This window comes from Ictalurus punctatus, chromosome 5 (assembly GCF_001660625.3).
Source record: "Ictalurus punctatus breed USDA103 chromosome 5, Coco_2.0, whole genome shotgun sequence".
Lineage (NCBI taxonomy): Eukaryota > Metazoa > Chordata > Actinopteri > Siluriformes > Ictaluridae > Ictalurus > Ictalurus punctatus.
The window spans coordinates 7,786,318-7,809,616 of NC_030420.2; the positions used below are offsets into that span (position 1 = coordinate 7,786,318).

Below are 23,299 nucleotides of genomic sequence, written 5' to 3' on the forward strand. Positions count from 1 at the left end.
CCCTGATTCAGTACTGAGCTCTGGCTACTGTCTGTGTGGAATTCTCTCACTGTGTTCACATGGGTTTTCTCCAGGTTGTGCAGTTTCCTCCCACTCCCCAAAAACATGCCGGAATGGTTATGCTCTGTGTGTTGGCTATGCATCTGTGTGTCCCTAGAGTCTATGCTAGAGTCTATGCCCCTTTAGCCTATGCTAAATCTTGCACTTAAGTAGGCTATGCCAATCAGCCATGACATTAAAACCACTGACATGTGAAGGGAATAACACTGATTATCTTCTTACGGTGGTACCTGTCAACATGTGGGATATATTAGGCAGCAAGTGAACAATCAGTTCTCAAATTTGATATGTTGGAAGCAGGAAAATGGGCAAGCGTAAGAATCTGAGTGACTTTTTTTTTTTTTGAGGGCCAAATTGTGATGGCTAGAGGACTGGGTCAGAGCATCTCCAAAACAGCAGGTCTTGTGGGGTGTTCCCAGTATGTAGTGTTTACAACCTACCAAACGTGGTCCGAGGAAGGACAACCGGTGAACCGGCGACAGGGTCTTGGGCGTCCAGGGCTCAATAATGCGTGTACGGAGTGAAGGCTAGCTCGTCTGTTCCGATCCCACACAAGAGCTAGTGTAGCACAAATTGCTGAAAATGTTAATGCTGGCTATGATAGAAAGGTGTCAGAACACACAATGTATGCTTGCTGCATATGTGTCTGCGTAGTCGCAGATCAGTCAGACTGCCGATGCCCACTGCCGAAAGTGCCTATAATGGGCTCGTGAGTATCAGAACTGGACCATGAAGCAATGAAAGAAGGTGGCCTGTTCTGATTAATCACATTTTCTTTTACATCATGTGGACGGCCGGGTGCGTGTATGTCGCATACCTGCGGAAGAGAGGCATCAAGATGCACAATGGAGAGAAGGCAAGCCAGCAGAGACAGTGTGATGCTCTGGGCAATGTTCTGCTGGGAACCACCTACCTAAATATTGTTGCAGACCAAGTACACCCCTTCACAGCATTGGTATTCCCTAATGCACTTGACTAATGGCAGTGGCCTCTTTCAGCAGGATAATGCGCCCTGACACACTGCAAAAATTGTTCAGGATTTGTTTGAGTGACATGACAAAGAGTTCAAGGTGTTGACTGGGCCTCCAAATTCCCCAGATCTCAATCTGATCAAGCATCTGTTTGATGTAGTGGACAAACCAGTCTCATCCATGGAGGCCCCACCTCAAAACTTACAGGATTTAAAGGATCTGCTGCTGACGTCTTGGTGCCAGATACCACAGCACACCTTCAGAGGTCTTGTGGAGGCCATGCCTCGACAGGTGAGAGCTGATTTGGCAGTGAAAGGGTGACCTACACAATATTAGGCAGGTGGTTTTAATGTTATGTCCGATCGTTGTAGATCTAGATATGATGGTTGGACATACCTATATTTGACCAGCAGATGGCGCTATGTAGCCTTATCTACAATTAACCAGTCGTAAAGTGTGATAATAATTATACTAATGACCTTCAAATTCTTTGGAGCAAAGAAAGCAACAAAATGTCTCCGTGTTGAAAAAAAGAGGACATTTTAAGCCAGATAAAGCCATTTAAAAGAAGTTCTAAAACGCTTATGAGAAACATCCTGTACTCAAGCACGGATTGTGGGCGTGGCTTCCACACCTGTACTCGCATATCCGTAAAACTCCCACTATGCTCGTCGTGTGAACGTGTCCCAGTGTTAAGCTATATGGGTAAGTTTTATTTTCTTTTGTTTTGTTTGAAATTATCATTAACTATTATTATCATTTTAGCTTAAATGGCAAAAAATAATGTCGAGTCCCAAATCTTGAGAACGCTGTGAAGACATTTGTGTGGGGTTTGTTTGTGTGTACCTGAGGAAAAGTTTCGTGTAGCCGAATTCTTATAGCCTATTACAAAGAGGGAGAGAGAGAGAGAGAAAAAAAAGTCTCTCAAGACAGTGATTATAGATTGTCACGTTATTTTGTTCCGGCTAGTTTTACGCTTTTTGTTAGGATTTACTCCTGTTCCCGAACAAATATATTTCTATTTTCTATTTCCACAGGCTTATTTTCTGTACGCATATTATTGGTTAGTTTATTTATTTATTTATTTATTTTTTAAATCTGAGTTAAATATCCCTGTACTGTGTGTGTGTGTGTGTGTGTGTGTGTGTGTGTGTCAGTGCAGCGCGCGCTTGCGTGTTGATGAACTGGAGAATGATAACATTTCCACATAGATTGAGTTGGGACAGGAGTTAACATCCAGTTTTACTGGGTGTGAATGTTCAGTTACAGAGCACTATTACTGTATCAAAACAAATCGGTTAAATATCCTCAATGACTCATGCACTTGATCATAGACAGTACAGTATAACAGATAATGGAATACTATCATACAGCAACAACTACAGTTGCAACAACTCCTTTTTTTCTTTTTTTTTCTTTTTTTTTTTTTTTTTTAAATCTTGAACAGATGTACAGTGGTGCTTGTGAAACCTTTACAAGTTTTATTTATTTATTTTTAGAATTTATTTCTGCATAAGTCCTACAAGTAGATAAAAAGAGCCCAATTAAACAAATGAAATAAAAAATTATTATATTTGGTCACTTGACCAAATGAGGAAAATGTTCCAATATTATGTAATTGTGAGTGGCAAAAGTATGTGAACCTTTTGGTTTCGGTATTTGGTGCGACCCCCTTGTGCCGCAATAACTGCAACTGAATGTTTATGGTAACTGTTGATCAGTCCTGAATATCTGCGTGGAGGAGTTTTAGTCCATTCCTCACCACAGAACAGCTTCAACTCTGGGATGTTGGTGGGTTTCTTCACATGAACTGCTTGCTTCAGGTCTTTCCCCAACATTTCTGTTGGATTAAGGTCAGGATTTTGAATTGGCCATTCCAAAACACTAACTTTATTTTTCTTTAACCATTCTTTAGTAGAATGACTTGTGTGCTTAAGGTTATTGTCTTGCTCAAGGACCCACTTTATCTTGAGATTCAGTTCATTCACAGATGTCTTGAAATTTTCAGAATTCATTGTTCTTTCAATGATGGCAACTCGGTCTGGCCCTGATGCAACAAAACAGGGCCAAACCTTGATACTACCACCACCCTGTTTCACAGGTGGGATAAGGTTCTTATGCTGGAATGCAGTGTTTTCATTTCTCCAAACATGACGGTTCTCATTTAAACCAAAAAGTTTTATTTTGGTCTCATCCGTCTATAAAACATTTTTCCAATAGCCTTCTGTCTTGTACATGTAATTTTTAGCAAACTGCAGACAGGCAGCAATGTTATTTTTGAAGAGCAGTGGCTTTCTCCTTGCAACCCTGCCATGCACACCATTGTTGTTCAGTAGTGTTCTGATGCTGGACTCATGAACATTAACATTAGCCAATATGAGAGAGGCCTTTAGTTGCTTAGAAGTTACCCTGGGTTCCTTTGTGACCTCATGGACTGTTACAGGTCTTGCTCTTGGAGTGATCTTTGATGGTCAACCACTCATGTGAAGGGTAACAATGGCCTTGAATTTCCTCCATTTGTACACAATCTGTCTGACTGTGGATTGGTGGAGTCCAAACTCTTTAGATATGGTTTTGTAACCTTTTCCAGCTTGTTGAGCATCAACAAATCTTTTGTTGAGGGCCTCAGAAATCTCCTTTGTTCGTGCCATGATACAGTTCCACAAACGTATGTTGTGAAGATCAGACTCTGATGGATAACTGTTTTTTAAATAAAATGGGGTGCTCACTCTCACCTGATTGTCATCCCATTCATTGAAAACACCTGACTAGGGATGTCACGATACCAAAAATCCAGTAGTCAGTACTGATACTACCAAAAGTACCCGATACCAAAGTCGATACCACGGTGAGGTTTAAAAAAAATAAAATAAAAAAGACTTCTTTTTTTTAAAAATAAAATTAAAAACTCCTGGAGGACTACTGTTGGCTGATCGAGAGAGAGAGAGAGAGAGAGAGAGAGAGATTTTAGTTATCAAACACTGTCTGACAATGATTAATAGCAAGTGCTAATATACACTCCTAAACGTGCACGCCTTCCCCCCTATACTCTGAATTAAATTCACTGATATGGTGGCAGGCCAAAAAGCATGAACATTTGAATAATTATTAGTGACATTAGGCTACATTAGCTGGGCTGAATGGCGATGCATAGTGGCCCATTCGGAGGTAGTTTATAACACTGCAATGTGTTAGCGTCGTTAACAAATAACTGGCTATCGCTAACATTACATGGAGTATAACGTTAGCTGGTTTCACGGCCACAATGCCAGCTGCCTCAAACAAACAAACATAATATAGAGCCTTCTTTCAGGTGTTTCGCCAAATTCCAGGTGTTTCCTTGGTTTGTTTGAAACGAACGATAGCATCGGTTGCACACCGGAAACCGATACTAGCTTTCCTCTCTTTTCCTCTAAACGAGTCAGGGCGGAGCTAAACTTGTTAAGCTAAGCTAATCTTTTGTAGTTTTTCCCGTGTGTTTGTAGGCATTCTTCTTCTTCTTGACCACTTGTGGACCGACTAAAACACTTGTGCGTATTTTCTGCCCCCATCAGGTTCGGAAGAATTGCCACCTCGAACCTTCATAACATACGGTACTTACGCTACCGCTGAAAAACAAGTACCGTCACATTTTAAGAGTGTTGGTACCAAAGTATCGATTCTCATGACATCCCTACACCTGACTCTAATTTCACATTCAAATTAAACTGTTAATCCTAAAGGTTCACACAATTTTACCACTCACAGATATGCAATATTGGATCATTTTCCGCAATAAATAAATGGCCTGTGTAATATTTTTGTTAAGGACTTGTGTGAAAATCTGATGATGTTTTGGGTCATGTTTATGCAGAGATATAGAAAATTCTAAACTTTCTATCAAGCACCACTGTATGGGGTTGACGTTAAGAGAGACGCAGACAATTCTGTTTTTAAATCTGTGTACTCGGGCTTCTTTCTGAGACAAAATGCTGTTTAACAGAGCAGCCTCATTCTAAATTCAGCACACAGGATTATACTGTCGTGACCATAATAACAATATCATCCATGTGCAATATTGTGATGTATTAAATCAGTGCTTGCAGTTTGATTTTCCTGCTTATGCACACTTGATTCAACTTCTCAAACAACCTGGAACATTAGCTTTCACTTTGATTTCAGTTTCAATTCCCAATGTATTCTATTGTTTGGAATTATTGTATTTAGTAGACTTTTCTGTGGTTTAATTGCTGTGATGCTTTGTTAACTCAGTTTCAATTCAGCTCAATCAAACTTGTTTAGGAGCCATTTCTGAAAGTTGTTTTACCTGTCTGCCTTGTTAAATAAAGGATATCATGAAAACAGCACAGAAACTTGGCACCGCACTTAAAGTGCTTCACATCCTTGAGGAATCTCCTGAAGGCTGGAGTTTCTACTCTGTTTTCTGTGATATCCTTTATCTTCATGTATTTTCAAGCTAATTACGATCATTTGAACAACTCAGATAAGTAAAACAACTGTCAGAACCTGCTTCTGAACAGATTTGATTGACTTCTGAATTATAAGTCTAGTTGACTACCACCAATCCCACCCTACCTGTCTCTGTTACAACTTGCAGGTTATGACAATGGTCTGCTGACAGCCCCGAGCAAGTAAAACCATTGCAACAGAAACTCTTCAGCGCTTCCCTTCCAAATTAAAACAGGTCCACCATGTCACACCGACAGTCCCAGACACCTACGGGGGACCAGTCTCCTCTCCTTCTGGACAACATGCTCTCCTCCCAGCTTCACCTGGATTGCCAGGCTGATCTTTCGTCCTCAGGCACAAACCTCACTGTACCCGAGCAACCTTCACGGACTCCTGTAATCCTCAGCACCCAGAGTGAAGCAGCTCGGAAGCTTGGAACCCAGCAGCTCATCCCCAAAAACCTGGCTGTCACCAGTCGACCAAAGAACCGCTACCACACCACGGTGGTCACGCTGCCTGTAGTCCGTGAGGCCCAAAAGAACTTCCAGCGTTTCTCTCATTCTCCTGACCTCTCCTGGGAGGACTATGACAGTGATGATGGTGGCTTGAATAGGAACCGCAGGAACAAGTCATACCGAGCTGCTGTCACCAGTCTCGATGCCGATTTGATGTGGAAACAGGATCTATTGCAGCCTGTTAGTGAGGAGAAGGAGAAAACGCCCAGCCCGAAGCCAGTTTCCAGCCCTGGGCGCAAAGTGAGCCAAACTATGACCTCCTGGTTTTCTCTTAATGTTGTTGAACATCTAAGGCCATATTCAGAGTTGTGTTATGAGTGTGTAGTGAAGATTTAATACCAAAATTGCACATATCAGTATTCAGACCTCAGATAAATCTACAGACTAAAGCTGTATTCAGAAGTTACACGAGACTTGCCTAAAACAGAGGTGTGTCTTACTTACTCTTGATACTGACCTTGAGCCAATTTTCCTTGTGTGATATTGGCTCGAGTGAGGAGCAGCCTTCTGTCTAATTTTTAGATATTCTCACAATATGTCACACTGAAATTTATGTTTTGGGCTGTAAAAACTCTTAATGTGAATTTTAAGAAAGGGATGAAGCTATTAGTGAACTCAAATGGCATTAAGTTTTTTGTTTTTTTTCCCTCCCAAATGGAGGTCTTTGGAGAAAGCAGTATCTTAACTGTAAACATGGCTTTTCTCAAGAACTTATTAGATGTTTATTTCAGTGTTTGCCATCTTCCTATCAGTATATCATCATATTAGCCTTCTTTTTTATTGATAAATTGTCAATTTTATATTACAATTTATGGCATTTCACAGCATATGTCTTTAATCCATCCGCATTTTGCATCTCTGATTTTTCTGAAGGCTTAAAGGCAAGTGCTTGTGTTTAAGGGCAGTGGTCTCTAAATAGATTTAACTTTCCATGTATATATTGGCAGCAGTTTTGGGCTTACGTTACCAACTTTGAATGTGACCTTTAATGCATTTTACAAAAATGTGTCTTGTAAAAGTATTCAGATTCCTGACCAATTTTCTGAAACTACTGAAACTCAAAATCAATCAACGTGGCTTAGTGGTTAGCACGTTCGCCTCACACTGCCAGGGTCGGGGTTCGATTCCCGTGGCTCTGTGTGTGTGCGGAGTTTGCATGTTCTCCCGTGCTGTGGGGGTTTCCTCCCCCAGTCCAAAGAAATTCTGAATTTCCAGATTACACGCATGTGTGTCTAAAGTGTCCGTGGTGTATGAATGGGTGTGTGAATGTGTGCCCTGCGATGGACTGGCACCCTGTCCAGGGTGTACCCCGACTTGTGCCCGATGCTCCCTGGGATAGGCTGAAAAGGAGGAAGTGGTTGAAGATGGATGGATATATAGTTACAATAATTCATTTTAATTGAACCATTGATTCAAGTCATCCTGCATCCTGATTCGGCGTTTCACCGAACTATGATTCAAAAGAGTCACTGAAAACACATGGGAGTAATCAGTGTGTTGTGGAAAGTTTGTGATCTGGCTTAGTACTCGGTCCGTGATCGGCTGTGTTCGAGCAAGGAATGTGTTTTGGTTGCTGCAGCTGCCGAATGAAATAAATCATGTTTGGTATGTAAGATACAATATGTATTTGTTGTGCATCCTTATCTTAAATATATTTTAATGACTGTTCATACAAACATGTGGCAGTTGTTATTGTAATCTCCTATGAGTTGTCTTACTAACAAGCTCCTTACATTCCACATGGGTAAGATCACATTTCACCCCATTTCTGTTCTCTCTCTCTCTCTCTCTCTCTCTCTCTCTCTCTCTCTCAGAGAACCTTGGGTAGAAAGAGGAACCAGAAGCATGGCGGATCCTTTAAGGATGGTATGAGACTAAATACAGTGCAGGAGTGGTTGTGATTTTGACATTCATTGCATTCAGCAGTTTGTTCGATGGGGGGCTGTGCTCATCGATAAGAAGAAATTTCTTCTGGATAGTTGAAGGACCCTAAACGTACCAAATATGTCTTTTGTTGTTTTTTTTTTAAGTAGAATAATATGTGTGATACATGCCGTTCCATCTTTGAAGCTAGAGCTAAGCTTTTGTACACAAAATATATATTTTGTTTATTAGTGTTTCTCCTTCTTCAGTAACACTAGTAGGTAGATGCAAGTATAGATAACATGATCCATGATCACTGCCGTCTTGCCACAGATCCACGTTTATACCAGGAGATCAAGGAACGAGGTCTCCAGTCTAACAACCTGGGGCCTGATGATGATGACTTCAGCCAGATGCCAGAGGAGGACCAGGGCATTGTTGTGAAAAACTACAAGGCAGCATACATGACCTGGAGCCAACTTCCTCAGGTAAAGAGGAGATAGGAGCAGGAAGGCAAGAATGATTGAGTGAACTTAAAAGCACTTGTATATAGACCTATGTTTCATATGGTTGACTATCATGTCTGCTTTAAATATTCAACTGATGGAGCTTTAGATCAATTTGATATGGTCTGGAAGTTAAAGAGCCTGGCTTTGTGTCATGGTCCTGAAGACATTTTAGCACTCGTCTTTCAACGTTTAGTCTTAAGGGTAATTCCACAACAGTTTTCAAACTTTCTGATCTGGATGAAGCTATTTTTTACTTTGTAGCTCTTGAGCAGTAAGTTGAATCCTGACCCTCATTTAACAGCTGTGAACTTCCTAGCCAAAATGATCGCAGTATCTGATCTGATTAGTGAATAACCTGTAATTTCCTACAAGTTTATAGTTCTTATCTTTTTGAAACTCACAGGTGAAGGAGATGGGCATTCTAGAGACCATTTCACCTGAGGAGCGTAAGCGGCAAGAGGTAAATAGTGTAAAAAGATCTTGTAATTTGTATTATAGTGGAACATTTGCTGTATGGTTATTATAATTATATGACCGTAAAATACATGTTCTGTACATGTGCTTAATAACGGACAGGACAGGAAACCTGAACGCAAACCCAGCCATGAATATGAGCAAAAGGTTATCCTGCAGTCCTTCAGTCTCTCTTGTTAGAACTTGATACATTGATACAGCATGACAGGTCTAATACACAGAGCTTGCTGTCTTCTATGGAATTTTTTCCTATTCCTGCAGTGAGACATATTGGCGCAGAGCATAGTGGTCATGATATCATTTCTTGATCTTCTGATCAACGTCATCCCGCAGGTGATCAATAGGGCTGGGGATCAACTGGATTTAACAGTCATTTGTATTGCTGAAAGATTGTCAGTTGTTTGGACACAGTGAAACAGCTTTGTGCTACAGTGCCTAGCATCACTAACACATGACCAGCCTACCTGCATGCCAGCAGCAGCTATCCGTTTTGCTTTTTGTAACATTCAGGGCATTGTGGAATGCGCAGGAAGCTAAGCGTGTGCCCTTTTCTGATCTTGAATAGAAAACCTTTTAAAGGTGACCTGACCCATATGAGATCGAAATGCACTGCCTTTCATAGGCTACACCCTGCTTTAAAAATGTAAATAAAAAAATTATCAGATTTAATGATAGGTTGTATTTCTGTGAGAAAACGAAACCAACAGTCATATAGATTTTAACCAAGATTTTCATTTCTGTTTTCCTTTAGTATACTTGCTGTTGATTTTGAATGTATTATATTATCAATACCAAGGAAACATTTTCATTTTCTTTTTTATTGAACTGACGGAATAGCAGGGACTTTCAAATGTGATAAGGCTAAATGCTGGCTCGGTTTATGGCAATTAAATGTCTGGTTTCTGAGTGGAGTCTCAGTGCTGTGTAAATATCAAGGTCCACCTTGTACACACAGCACGGTCACACCCTGTTATTCAGTCCTTGACTGTTTCCTGTCACACAGCATTATGTATGAGGTCAGGTGCTTGTAATTTTGTACTCATGTGGTTTACTTTGAATGCCAAATAGCTTTTTAATTGTCCTGAATCTACAGGATATATGTAACATAATGCTCGATTTTGACTATGCGCCATACATATTTTTTATATACATAATAAACTCATACATACAAAAAAAAATTCTGTCCATAAAGACCTAATGTACAGTATTATAATACATTTAATAGTGAGGGGTAACATACAATTCCATTAAGGGTAATGGAGTAAATATTCCAAAATTGAGGTCCAGGCCTAAAAAGTGTTCCAGTTGTAGCCATGTTCAGAACTACGCACACAGTGAAAACGCCTGAATTCAGATGACTGCCCAGTACAGCCAATAAACTATAGACAAAGGCAAACAGGATTAAAAAAAAGAAGTAATTTTTAAAAGGGTATTAATATCAGTATTACTGTCATTCCACAAAGTGCATTTATGCTTATTTCTGTCTCGGTATTTCCAACCAGCATCTTTCTGTGCATTCACGTAGGGCATTTTCGAGATTATGACATCCGAGTACTCCTACCTGCACAGCTTGGGCATCCTGGTGCGTCATTTCAAAAGCAACGAGGCTTTGAGGAAGACTATGACCGCAACCGAACACCATCATCTCTTCTCCAATATCTCTACAGTCCATGACATCAGCAAGCGGTACAACATTGGAAATACAACTCCATAATTTCCCCACTTCACCAATATGTTATTTCAAAGACACTATTTGAGACTCATTTATACACCTTTTCAGGGCCAGTATCAGACATACTTTGTGACTTATACACAGTACACACGCCGTCACACCTGAAGACATGATCGTTCAAGTGGCAGCAGCACAGTGCATAAAATGATGCAGATCAAGCACTTCAGTTGGTCACATCAAACATTAGAATAGGGAAAAACGTGATCTTGGTGACTCTGGCATAATTATTGGTGCAGTATGGGCTGGTTTGAGAATTTCCGAAACTACTGATGTGAGATCTCAGGAGTTTACACTGAATAGAAAGCTGCAGAAGACTAGGCGACATTATTCCAATCTTCAGCTGTAAAAATTCACTGTACTCTCAGATTCCTGTTCTGGACTGACAGGAGTGGAACTCAATTGTCAGCGTCTTGTGCATACTGAGATGCTTTTCTGCTGACCACTCTTGTGAAAAGTGGTTATTTGAGTTACTGTGCCTTCCTGTCAACTCGAAACATCCTATGACCATTGTCCTCTGATCTCTCTCATCAACATGGCGTTTCTGCCCTTTGGCATTTTCCGTAGTTTTTCACACATCTTTTCGAACTGCTGCTCATGCTGCGTTGCCTGGCAGCATAACACACTCACAGGAAAGTGCCGTGCTATTCGTTCGACATGCATGAACTTGGCTTGGGCCACTGTGATTGATGGGGAAGAAAAGAGTATGACCTCTACCACCCAGAGAGCAGGGCCAAATTTGCTCTCTCGGACTCCTAGATGTGGATGGCTGTGGCATCATTGGGATTCAAACCCTTGATCTCTGAATGATCTGGTGTGCCACTCGGGAGTTTTTCCAGTAGTGTTCCACACCATTCTGTGTAAGATCTACAGACTGTTGTGCATGTTAATCCCAGGAGATCAGCAATTTCTGAAATTCTCAAAATCTCAACTGTATGAATCTGTTCTTATGAGAGATGATGGTTACCATTTTTCTTAACAGATCATTATCATATAAATCAAGTGTAATGAATCTAAAAGGACTTGATCTGGCAATGTAGCTCAACTTCATACTCTTCATTTTGTTTTTATGAAAATACATTACAGATGATTTGCATTATACCATATATACAATACTTATTTGGTAGTTTTGAACTGCTTTAGATTTGTATATTTTATATTTATATATTTACATTTATATATGTGTATACACAGTAGTATTCAGACTTTCAGCAGTATTCAGTCGTCTATGTTCACCTAAAGAGATGTGTCGAGACATGCTTGTGAAACCGGTTTTGCAACCAAACGACTGTAGGTATCAAATTTCTCAAAATGTTGGTCTTCTCGCACAGTGCAGTGCTCTTTACTTTGGCTTTGACTGAGAGAACTGAGTCAAAAATACCGTAATGCTGTCCTGCAGATAGATGGAACAATGTGGTACTGTTCCAGCTTAAGTTATGCATAGCTGGTTAAGTATGCCATTAGGAACAGAGCACAGTTCCTCCAGGTTAAGCTATATAGGGACATGAGAGGGACTCCTTTTGAAATTGTTTTTTTCAGCCTGGGGGTTCTCGTATGTGCGGGTAAAATGGAAAAGCAAACCTCGGGAAAAGCCACCATACATACAGTACTCTATTTCAGCAAAATAGCACACAAAGCAGATTTTTGAAAAATTGTTTTAACATATTGGTGCGATCAGCATTTAAAGAAAATCGAATAGCTCGTTGCTAAGATCTATTTTATTGAATGTTTTTCTGCAGATTTTTTGAAGATCTTGAAAGACGTCATCAAATAAACCCTGTCGTTCAGGACATCAGTGACATAGTCCAGGACCACGCTACGAATCACTTTGAGCCATACATTGTGTATTGCTCCAATGAGACCTTCCAGCAGAGGACACTACAGAAACTACTGTAAGCACACGGGCGGGTAACGACTTGTGTTTAACCCTCAGAATGATACATTTTTGGGTTCATAACCTGGGAATGTTTTGAACATTTTCGAAATTAGAATTAGGGTTACAAGCACTTCTCCTCTCCGATCTTTGACATGACATCTTGGGACTGTTGGAAAATATTAATGTAATTGTTTATTGTTCCCAAAAAATCAAAGTGTGTGAATGTGTGTATGAGACTGGTGTCCCATCCAAAGAATGCACACAACCTTAATGTCAGCCTGTCATTCCCTTTACTCCCATCTATGTGGGTCTAGTATGACTGCCTAAAATATTAATGGTGATAAAGTTTTTTTGTTTAATGGCTAGGGCTTAAGAGATTAAATAATATTCAGTCGATAGATGTCAGTATGAACAAATGAAAAGTAATGATTGTAGTATGAGATGGCAGTATGGCCACCTCAGCACATGACCAACGTGTGTGTGTATGTGTGTGTGTGTGTGTGTGTGTGTGTGTTTCAGTGCATCTAATACTGCATTTAAGGAGGTACTGAAACAAATCGAGAGCAGTCCGGAATGTGGATCATTACCCATGATCTCCTTCCTCATTCTGCCCATGCAGAGAGTCACCCGCCTGCCCCTGTTGATGGATGTGAGGAACACACTAAAGCACACTGTTTCTCTCTTATTTGAAATTGCCTGCAAAGGGGGAAAAAATGTCCTATTACTCCCTAGCGGGACTGAAGTTTCTTCTTTCTCGCTACATTCATGCAGACCATCTGTCAGAAGACCACTAAGCAGACGAATGAATACCATGCAGGTCGCTGGGCGCTGAAGGCCATCAGTAAGGTGTGACAGTGTTTTGAGCTTGTGTCTGCTGTTTGGCACAAACTAAAGTGTTCTTGAGAGTAATTTGATTGTTTGCTCTTCAGCTGGTAAAGAGCTGTAATGACGGTGCCCGGAGGATGGAGCGCACCGAGCAGATGTACACCATCCAGAAACAGATGGATTTTGGAAAGATTAAGGTCTCTGCTTGTGCACTGCAGTCATATCATATCTAAACCATTTAGAATCGCATTCCTTTCGTATTTATGGCAGTTATCATCGCAAAAGTCGATTGTAGCGAAATACTACAATGTGGTGTTGCTTTGTAAATACAGCCTGAGGTCTGTAGGTATATAAACCATTGATAATGGCGAGCGTAGCTGTAATTAAAAGCTATTTTTGTGATGTAACCGAATGCGCGGGTCTCACTGCGACTTGTTGTTCCATTGTATTTGTATAGCCGTTCCCGTTAATCTCATCCTCTCGCTGGCTGCTAAAGAGAGGCGAGCTGGCCATATTCACGGAGGAGATCGGGATCTTCCGGAAGGCCTTCAGCCATAAGAGCTACTACCTCTTCCTGTTCAACGATGTTCTCATTGTTACCAAGAAAAAAAGGCAGGTCTACTCATCTTTCACTACTTTCCACCACCACCACATTACACAGAGCTGTCCAATCATAAACACTGATTATATGGGTTGGTTATTTATTTATTTATTTATTTTTAGATGGGTGGGAGGGGCGTTTGTAATGAAGCCGCTTTCACCACTACACATTTAAAGTATCTTGAGTGGAATGCACAACACATGCACAACAACTTCACACTCCTGTTCAGATAAATTTCAAGTGTTTTAAGCTTTCAAGCTTGAAACACTTCTTGGATATATTAAACAGTTGGGGTTTATTTTCCATGTTAGATATATATTTTTACGACTGCCGAGTAATGGACACAAATGTATTTTTAGCTATTTAAAATTACTACTGCTACTGCTACTGTCCTTTCAGTTAGGGCAGGAGGTCAGAGACAGTTTTTGAGCAAAGACAGATGTGGGGATAGACAGTTGCAGAGATAGACTGATGGACTCAGACAGAGACAGAAGCGGACAGGAAGAGACAGGCTCAGATGAACACTGACAAAGACAGCACTCGCAGTGGGGAGGGTGGAAGAGTTAGTTTAGCAGAGCATGCCTTACATTCCTACACAACTCGTAAACATATGTTGTTTCTGTCCATCTGAGGACCTCAGCCACCAATCAGACCCAAACATTCCAGAGAATGGAATGCCCTAATCATAGTGGGTATGCACAATAATGGCAAAAATTCTAATCATTATTATTTTTCCTCAGTAAACAAATGTTGCCTGTCTAAATTCATTGTAATAAATTATTTTAAATGTACAGAAAGCACCTTTTCACATTATAAAATAAACAGTACTGTTCTTTAGCTAGATTTTGGGCGAAGTTCTCCAAGTGTACTTCATTTGGTTTTATTTTGTGTGTAAATATATGCAGCTCAATGAAATGATTCTGTATTGCTTGAATCACAGGCTGGCTGTAATGTGTTTGTGTGCAGTGAAGAAAGCTACGTGGTGTTTGACTATGCCACCCTGGAGAATGTGGAAGTTGAGGAGGAGGAGGAGCAAGCTGGCAAGCTCTACCTGCGGCTTAAACCCAATAGTGAGGGGCGCTGTGAGCAGATGGCTCTGGTGGCTGAAAGCAAGTAAGAGACACATCTGTAGTGCCATCTGCTGACAGAAGTGATTTACTTGTGTGTGTGTTAGCAGTATAGTAGGATTTAGCAGGCAAATCTTTATCCTACTATGTCTACACCCTCCCCCTTTATATAATATAATATATAAAAACACAGTGCAGTTAATTCAGATTTGTGCATGAGTATGGATGTCTGTGTTTGCAGGCTAGACAGAGCTCGCTGGGTCACTGCTCTACGCTGGTCTAAACTAGGAGAGAGTTCCCCTAACAAAGATGGTGAGTGTGAGCTCACATATTAGAAATGACTAAATTGGTGCTCAGTTTTATTTAATATGTTGACACATATTGTCAGTTAAATGATTGGGTTCTCTGTAAAAATTGCATTGTTCTCGTGGTCATTTAACCATGTTAAAACTCAGACATAAACCTTTAGTCCTGTATAGTCGTTCTCTTTTACTCAAATTTAGATCAGTGCAGAAACTGAAGCCATTTTAGCTATTTAAAAAATATAGGTGCTTGTTTTAATTCTTTGTGTGTATTACAGCACTTCCTCAATATGAAGCCACTAAAGCTTATATGCCCAAAGAGCCAGATGAGCTGAATCTCCAGCAAGCTGAAATAGTCATTGTCTTGCAAGAAGTGGATGGTAAGGCCAGTTTACATACCTTTTTTTAAAAAACAAAACAAAAAAAAAACACCTCAGACCACACATTATAGCACCTAGTCAAAGGAGGCCAGTAGGGACAAGGTGACCTTTACTAGCAGCACCTAATATTCCTAGGTGAATTATTCTTCAGAGCAGAGCCAAACTCACCACTGATGCTAAAACTATTATAAAACTGTGGTTACCTCTAATAAAAAGGATACAATAATATGGTGTTCCAATGTGACAGAACACCATAACCAGACTGGGTTCATTTATAATACAAGTTGTCCATTTCCAGTTATGCAAGCTCATTTTAAACACCTCACTTATGTGCATTACATGCATCTTATAGCACAGTGTGGATTTAATTTTCTGTAGCAGCATGGCTGTTCCAGCTATAACATAAATGAGCTCAATAGTGAACATATTAAGAAAAGTGTTATTACGTTTTCTGTTAAGAGATGTTTAATATTGTGAGAGGAATTTACATTTTTTGGTTTCTCAGTACAACTCTAGTTACAATAACGTTAGTGATGACAGGAACTAACTTATCTTGGGGACATGCCATAATAAAATGTAACTAAACAGCTAAAGCATGTGTTGTGCCATAATAAAAATTGTTTGCACATCCCTGGGATTAAAAGTAATAACACACTCCAGGATGTGCTGTTATAGGAAAGCTAATCCACTGTGGTTTAACTTTATCAGGCCACATCACACATCATCAGCCTAGATTATTTTCCCCTAACAGCATGGAGAGTCATGTTATTCCTTGCAAAAGAAGGGGTGAGACTGGTGCTGCCCTTTAATAAATATTTTTCACATAGGCCTTTAAAGTAGTTTTTTGCTTAAGTGCTGAGGCTAGAGAACATTGACATTTTGAGCTTTATGTCTCAGGTTGGTACTATGGGGAGAGGATGAGAGATGGAGAAAGGGGCTGGTTTCTAGCCAGTTGTGCTACACAGATCACCAACCGCATTACCATTGAGAGCAACATCCAGCGAATGCAGCGACTGCGCAAGGAGACCAATGTCTGAACAGAGACTACAGCACATGACACTCAGACTAAAGCACTGAATACCTGCTGTCAGTTAATACACAAAAGATGGCAGTTTCTTGGAAGAGTAAGCATCTGTGCCTTTCAGAGTGTGAATGAACCTTGCCTAAAGGTGGAATCAAACTCAACGAAGCAGTGAAACTTCACCTTTGATTTTTATTTTTGAGCTTGCTTTTTGTTAAAATTCATGTTCGGATACATAAAAAGTTATTTAAAAATGTCAAACTGACCAGATATCAAATTACTTTATTTTTAAAAACCATTTGGTGTAAAAACATAAGACCGATTTAGAAAAACATCTGTTGTTTCCCCAAAACTTTTAGCTGACAAAAATAATGGAAAAAACAAAAGAGGGCTGCATAGATTCTGCAGGCAATCGGTGGTAATCTGGTCAAACACATGTTGCAAGCTTAGACGATCGTCAGGTCAAATCTGGTTCTTATTGCTCAGATCTTGGATGTTTCTTCTTGTTGACAAAACTGAAAAGGAAATGGGAAGGGGAAAATGTTTTTAAATTCAACTGGAATTAAGGTTCACAAGGTTACTTGTACAATATTCACAGGTCACAAGTGAAAAGAGAAAAAGCTCCATGAGCCAGGCATCCAGTTTGCCTGCTCAAATCCATTGCATTAGCTCATGCTGTTTGTATTGTAAAAGCTGGTCCAGTATGTCAACAGAACCACCCCAAATGCCACACCATTTCTCTTTGCACTAGACATTCACTAATTATTTATAGTCATGGGTGTCATGGATGTGGAATCCAACATGGAGTGCTTTAAAAAAAACACCCCTTATATAATGTTCATTTTTACTTAATTTAAGCCTTAGAATTAAAGTTTCAACACTGTTTTCCCCACTGTGAATGTTGTTTGTCAGAGTCATGATTATTACTTTATTTTCAGCAAGCCAATGGTTTTGAAAGTTTCTACTTTGACAGTCCTGTACATAGTGATTATATAAGAGTGCACAGTCAGTATTGGCACAAACATTTTCGTACTACATTGCCAATTTATTTGAAACATCCTCCCCAAAGTGGTCCAGTATAGGACAGTATTTTTTTGGCCATGTAGATTTTAGAATGCATGTGGTACACAAATGCCCAAAACGTGTAAACATCTACCCATAAACTACTTTGATCCTAAATAATTAGATGAACACAAAAAGACCCAAAAAACACCCCAGTAATTTTACATTAACTAAGTCAACTTTCTAACAAACAATTGCACTAAATGTAGACAGTTATGGTATGGCCATAGTGCATTCTGTAAACCTGTGTATGAACGTCTACAGTAAGGGTCTAATTCACATCCACTGTTAAAGATTTCTTGTTCTTAGCAGTTAGTTGGCAGTATGACCATTAAATCACAGAATAACTGCTGTGTGGTGCCTTTTAAATAGTGATTAACTAAAAGGGTAAAAACCAACCCGGCAGGATGGTGCGAGATGGTGACGCCGGCGGCGGTTGGTCTACTCATTCCCGCCCTGTTCAGCCTCGGGAGCGGCTGATTTGTCGCTTGATGTATCGGCTGCCTTGCCGTCTTTGCCGTCCTGGGGCTTGGTGGTCTGAGGCCGTCTGCGGCGGTAGTTGAAGTTGCGGCGGTAGCGGCGCTGCCTGGGCTCCTGATTCTGACTGCCCTCGCCCTGGTTCTCCTTATCCTCTTCCCCTTCCCGTGCAGGCCGGGGTCGAGGTGGGCCCCTGTGTGCACACAAGCCAGGGTAAGCAATAAAGCGCAATAAAGCATAATCAACTGTACGTAAAGGAAAGCATAAACAAATGTTCCTGGCATTTATCCTGTAACCAGACAGTCAGATCCTCATGCTAGCAAATGCAAGCATACAAACCTTGGTCTGAACCTTGGTCGGTAGCCTCTGTAGTAGTTCTGCCTCACTGGTTTATTGCCCTGGTCTGGACCACCCTGGTTCTCATCACCTTCACCACCCTACAAGCAAGGCACAGAAAAAAAAAATAATAAAAATAATAATAATAATAATAATAATAATAATAATAATAATAATAATGCAACAATAATAATAATAATTATTTAAAAAAAAAACATGCACATACACCTACAAGTGTAGATATAACAGTTTCACTTAAGCTACATAGCAAGCAAAAGCTTTTTTTTTATTATTTATTTTTATGTCATGTCCATGTTTGTCATGATCGTGTGCCAGTGTACCTCAGTCATCTCTCCCCTGGGTGGAGCGTTGGTGTAGGGGGGTCTGCGGCCATAGCGTCTTCTCACGTAGTATGGGGGGTAGCGTCTCCTGCCGGGGAAGGTGGGTTTGCGCGGCTGCTGATCACTTTCACCAGCGCTGTCTCCTGCCTCCCTCTTGTCTCCCTCTCCATCACTTGGGTAGTTGTCCTGGTAGTCACGTGGGGGACCCCTCCTGCGTGGGTAGCGTCTATACCTGTTCCTGTCGGCCGCATATTTGCTGCCCTGTACAGGCACGCCGCCTGGCCCAGTCACATTGGCTGCCTCGGCACCCTACAGGAATATATTGTTGTGAAACAATTATGGGGAAAATGACTGGCTGCACGATTAAAACATGTAATTACACTTCTCTATTACAAACTGGACACACTTTACTATCAGCAACATTTGTATCGCGTCAATTTAATTAGTTTTTCTTATTTTTACGTAGCTTTGTCCACATGGTCAAGATGAAGAGCTAACCTTTTCTCCTTCAACCACATCAAACTCCACAGTCTCTCCATCCCCTACACTGCGGAGGTATTTCCTTGGGTTATTCTTCTTTATCGCAGTCTGGGGACAATAAACAAACAGGAGCGGTCACAACAAGAGTTTCAATGAGACATTCGTTTTGCTTCAGTTTAGGTTACAGTAAGAAACAAAACCATCAGTGTATGTGCCAAATGATTACCTGATGTACAAAGACGTCTTCTTTCGTGTCATTCCTTCCAATCGAAAGAAAACAACCGAACGTTAGAGACGCAATATAAATTGAACAGAGACTAAACAAACGGGTTTCAGATAATGGTCACTGGGTAAACAATATCATGCTGTTTCCAGTACTCAGCAGCTTGCCTATAAGTATTTAAAAACTCTTAATAGGATTGAGGATGTTCCCTGACCCACATATACATACACACACACACCTTATAAACAAACAAACATAAATAAATAAATATATTACACACACACACACAGTCTAGTTTCTGAGGGGGTTCAAAGCAGTTTACCTGTTGATGAAACCATAGCCGTTTCTTACGTTGAACCACTTCACTGTCCCCAGGACCTTTGTTGCTACAAGGGGAATAAATAAATAGGTCAAAAGAACCCATCAGCTTCTGAATCATCGATTACATCTCCCTCACAGCAGTTTTTTTGTGAAATGAAACCGCATAGCTATCAAATCAAAAAAAGCATCATGAACCTAAACCACTGCCAGACTCCAAGCAGAAACTATTTATAGCCTCCAACTGTCCCGCTGTTTATAGACTCTGATTTAAAACTGATGGACTGCATAACCAGCTGCTCGTCTCAGTCTTTTATTTCCAAAAATGTCTTGCCAATGGGTCAAGTATGAGCGTGCAGTCGGAATTTAAAACGAGCTGCTGATTTCAGAGGAGAGTTAGAAGTACAAGACGCATCCCGGATAAACAATTCTCGTCTTACGGGTCACGTAAGGTCACTGCGCGGAATCAACGCCGATTCATTATTTCCAGGAAATGACACAGTGAGGGTTGAAAGCAGGAAGACACGCACAAGTCACACGTGGTGCATGGCCCTAAGAAACTACTATAATATCAGACAGAAATGACTAGAGGCGTGTTGTATCAGGTAAAACCGGGTAAAGACTGAGTACGGTCGGGTGAGTTGTGCCGAGTGTACACGCAGATAGCGAGGCTTTGCTAACTAGCCTGTCCTGCTGCGCTTATAGCAACTAGCCTCAACCATGTGGTCGGACATGAGCCAGGAAGCAAACAGTCGGTTCCTTTGTACCTCAGGTATACATTTACAAACCAATTCCGTGCTTTGACGCACAACGTTTTAAAACGCAGCGGCGCGTTTCAGTGCAGTTCCTCTAAAAAAACAAAAACAAAAAATCAAATCACCCCAAACTCGTGCGCGCTTAGACAATAGAAATGTCCGCATCCTGACAGAGCGGCGGACATTTTGGGAATGCTAAGCTAAACATCCAGCTAGCGGCACTTATAACCGGTTCGGCCTCTACGTTGATTTGCGAATATGGCGATGACTACAGTTTAGGAAAACTGGAAATGAAACGAATCAGTACGTCAGTGTTAAAGCATCCGTTTGATTTGCGCTTTGCCCGTATTATCGCGCAGTACAGCTAGGCCGGAAGGCTAGTCTTACACCGATTAAGGCAAACAAAGAGTGGCTCAGAAAATTCTCAAACAGCTCTCATCAGGAATTTGAGAAATGGAGATTAAAGTCATTGTATTAGTAAATATGCTGTATAATGATGTACTCATGGCTAACAAAAACAAACGGACCACTAGCCATCAGTATGTGGCTTTTGAGGACAGACGGACGCAGATACACACACACACGCGCGCGCGCGCGCGCACACACACACAGACAGCGGGTCATGATCAAGGCCAAACTCACTTCGATACTCGGGTAACACAAACCAAGGTGTCCGATATGGTCAGGTCCACGAACCTATTTTCAGCGGCAAGTTCATTCTAGTACGGCAGAGTAATCGTTTCACTTAAATTTCGGATTAATTTTAGATTTCAATATTCTGGATACAGACTAGTATCTGACCGGCGCTGGAACACGCACTCACAGGCCTCGGGTTAGCACTTCGCTAAGTAGCATATCAGCTAGCCTCAGTCATGAAGCGATGTCGGACTGGCACGCGACAGAACTGGAACACAGCGCGTGCGTTGGTTATTTGGTTATTTTACGAAAATTAACCGTCGGCCTGAGTGAAAGCTGATCCAGCTAAACAAATGAACGTTAACATTATTTCGTCAAGTAAGCAGAGCTAGCTAACTTAGGAAACTTTCAACCGTTCAACTCGTATTTATTTATATTTCCCTTCCCACAGTAACAGTTGCGTCGAAAAACTTCTGGCACCAGAAACAAACCTGTCCCTGTTCATCGTCAGTTAAGAAACGAGATCCAAACGAGATAACGAGTTACCACGGGGCTGGTCACGTCCCAAATGCCTGCTTAAATATACTTTAGAGCGCTGGCCTCAGTGTGTTTTCAATACAGTGCGTACGGTTTAGTAGAGCAGCTACTGGGGCTAGCAAACTCACCGATGACCTTCTTATCCCCCGCGGTAGCTGCGGCTGCCGGGCTGGATGGGCTCTCCTCGTCGTCGGCAGGCTGCGGCGGCTGCTGCTGCTGTGTTTCGGCCTCGCTGCTCATGGTGGTTTCTTGTTGGTAAAGCCGGCGGTGGCTCTCTAGTGTGTTCTTTTTTTCTTCTTCTTCCCCGGTGCTAGATGGTAACCTGGGCCGGCGGTGGTGGTGGTGGGGGCTACTGCCTTCGGGCTCTCTGCTTTCCTTTCTCCGCTCCCGTTGCCGATCGAACTGGACGGAATTAGAAAAGATACCGAAGGATATTCCTGAGCGAACATCCCATTCTTTCATCGGATTGGTCGAGGCGTTGGTCATCAACCTACGTCGCGCGTTTTCCTCAGGCTTATTGGGTGGCTTTGATGTCAGTCACGTGTGCCAGTGCCTATAGGGTCTGTGATTGGCTCGTCGAGAAATGAGTAACGAAGACTTTCCTTTACATGTCACTAAAATGGAGACAGGAAGGAATGAACTCAAATGCCTACATTTTTTTTAACCCATGCGGGCTAGAAATACGATTTTAAATGTCGGGTATAATCAGTTCACCGTCTTTTATTTGTGTTTGTATGTGAGAAAAGTGTCACTTATAAAGCACGACCCTTTAAAATGGAAGTGGGTTTGAAATTACGTCTGATAAATGTTATCACTACAGGCTTTCATTTACAACCTTCTGTTCTGTACAGATCTGTGTGCTTTCACAGAGAGGAAGGCAAGCACTAGGTACTCCTTTTAAAAGAGATTGTCAAATTAAAACAAAATAGTACACGAGGCTGTATTTATTATTTATACTACTACTACTACTACTACTACTAATAATAATAATAACAGCAACAATATTTAGTAATGTGTTGGCAGACAAACCTCTAAGATGGTTTTCATAAAGGATTCTCTTTACTGTATACTGACAAATGCACTCGAGACCCTGTACACAAGCTTTTTATTGGAATAAAACAATACTGTCATGCTCCTTTTGTTTCAACTTAAACAAAATAGTGTGAAACACTTTTAGCAAAGCATCCAGACACAGAAATGTTGCACTGTATGAACCATCATGTCTCTTTTTTTAGCCTTGTGATTGAATTTACAATTTCACCGTAGACACAGGGTGTCTGAAAACCACATCCTCTCACACAGACACTGCCCACTGCATTTTAAACAGGAGCACTAGTTGAGACCGAGTCATGACCAAGTGTGAGACAGTCCCACACAACCTCCTCCACGTTTGTCATGTAAATGTTGTGCTGGCGCTGCAGCCGAGTGGCTGGACGACGTATGAAGAGCTTGTTGTTAACGGCCCGGCACAAAGACGGGCTTTAACATCGAC

At 41.1% G+C, this 23,299-nt stretch overlaps 2 protein-coding genes across 3 annotated transcripts; one reads left to right on the forward strand and one right to left on the reverse strand.

The window, feature by feature from the left end:
* Nucleotides 1-1,627: 1,627 nt before the first annotated feature.
* Nucleotides 1,628-18,240, forward strand: arhgef16 (Rho guanine nucleotide exchange factor (GEF) 16). Of its 2 annotated transcripts, XM_017467133.3 has the most exons (15): nt 1,628-1,736; nt 5,629-6,235; nt 7,810-7,861; nt 8,192-8,346; nt 8,771-8,827; nt 10,367-10,527; nt 12,310-12,462; nt 12,966-13,095; nt 13,218-13,292; nt 13,376-13,468; nt 13,729-13,883; nt 14,839-14,985; nt 15,181-15,251; nt 15,520-15,621; nt 16,519-18,240. In XM_017467133.3, the coding sequence occupies exons 2-15, from the start codon at nt 5,723-5,725 to the stop codon at nt 16,656-16,658; spliced, it is 2,004 nt and encodes a 667-aa protein (XP_017322622.1). In that variant the 5' UTR covers nt 1,628-1,736; nt 5,629-5,722; the 3' UTR covers nt 16,659-18,240. The 2 variants fall into 2 exon arrangements, 1 of the variants encoding a protein (XP_017322622.1); XR_008396428.1 differs by lacking the exon at nt 16,519-18,240 and having other exon boundaries at nt 14,813-14,985; nt 15,520-15,588.
* On the reverse strand, nt 16,815-22,320 carry ybx1 (Y box binding protein 1). The gene is made up of 8 exons (XM_017467141.2): nt 21,936-22,320; nt 19,884-19,947; nt 19,565-19,598; nt 19,357-19,446; nt 18,859-19,167; nt 18,521-18,618; nt 18,104-18,374; nt 16,815-17,157 (listed from the first exon to the last, which is right to left on the reverse strand). The coding sequence occupies exons 1-7, from the start codon at nt 22,291-22,293 to the stop codon at nt 18,146-18,148; spliced, it is 1,182 nt and encodes a 393-aa protein (XP_017322630.1). The 5' UTR covers nt 22,294-22,320; the 3' UTR covers nt 16,815-17,157; nt 18,104-18,145.
* Nucleotides 22,321-23,299: the final 979 nt, after the last annotated feature.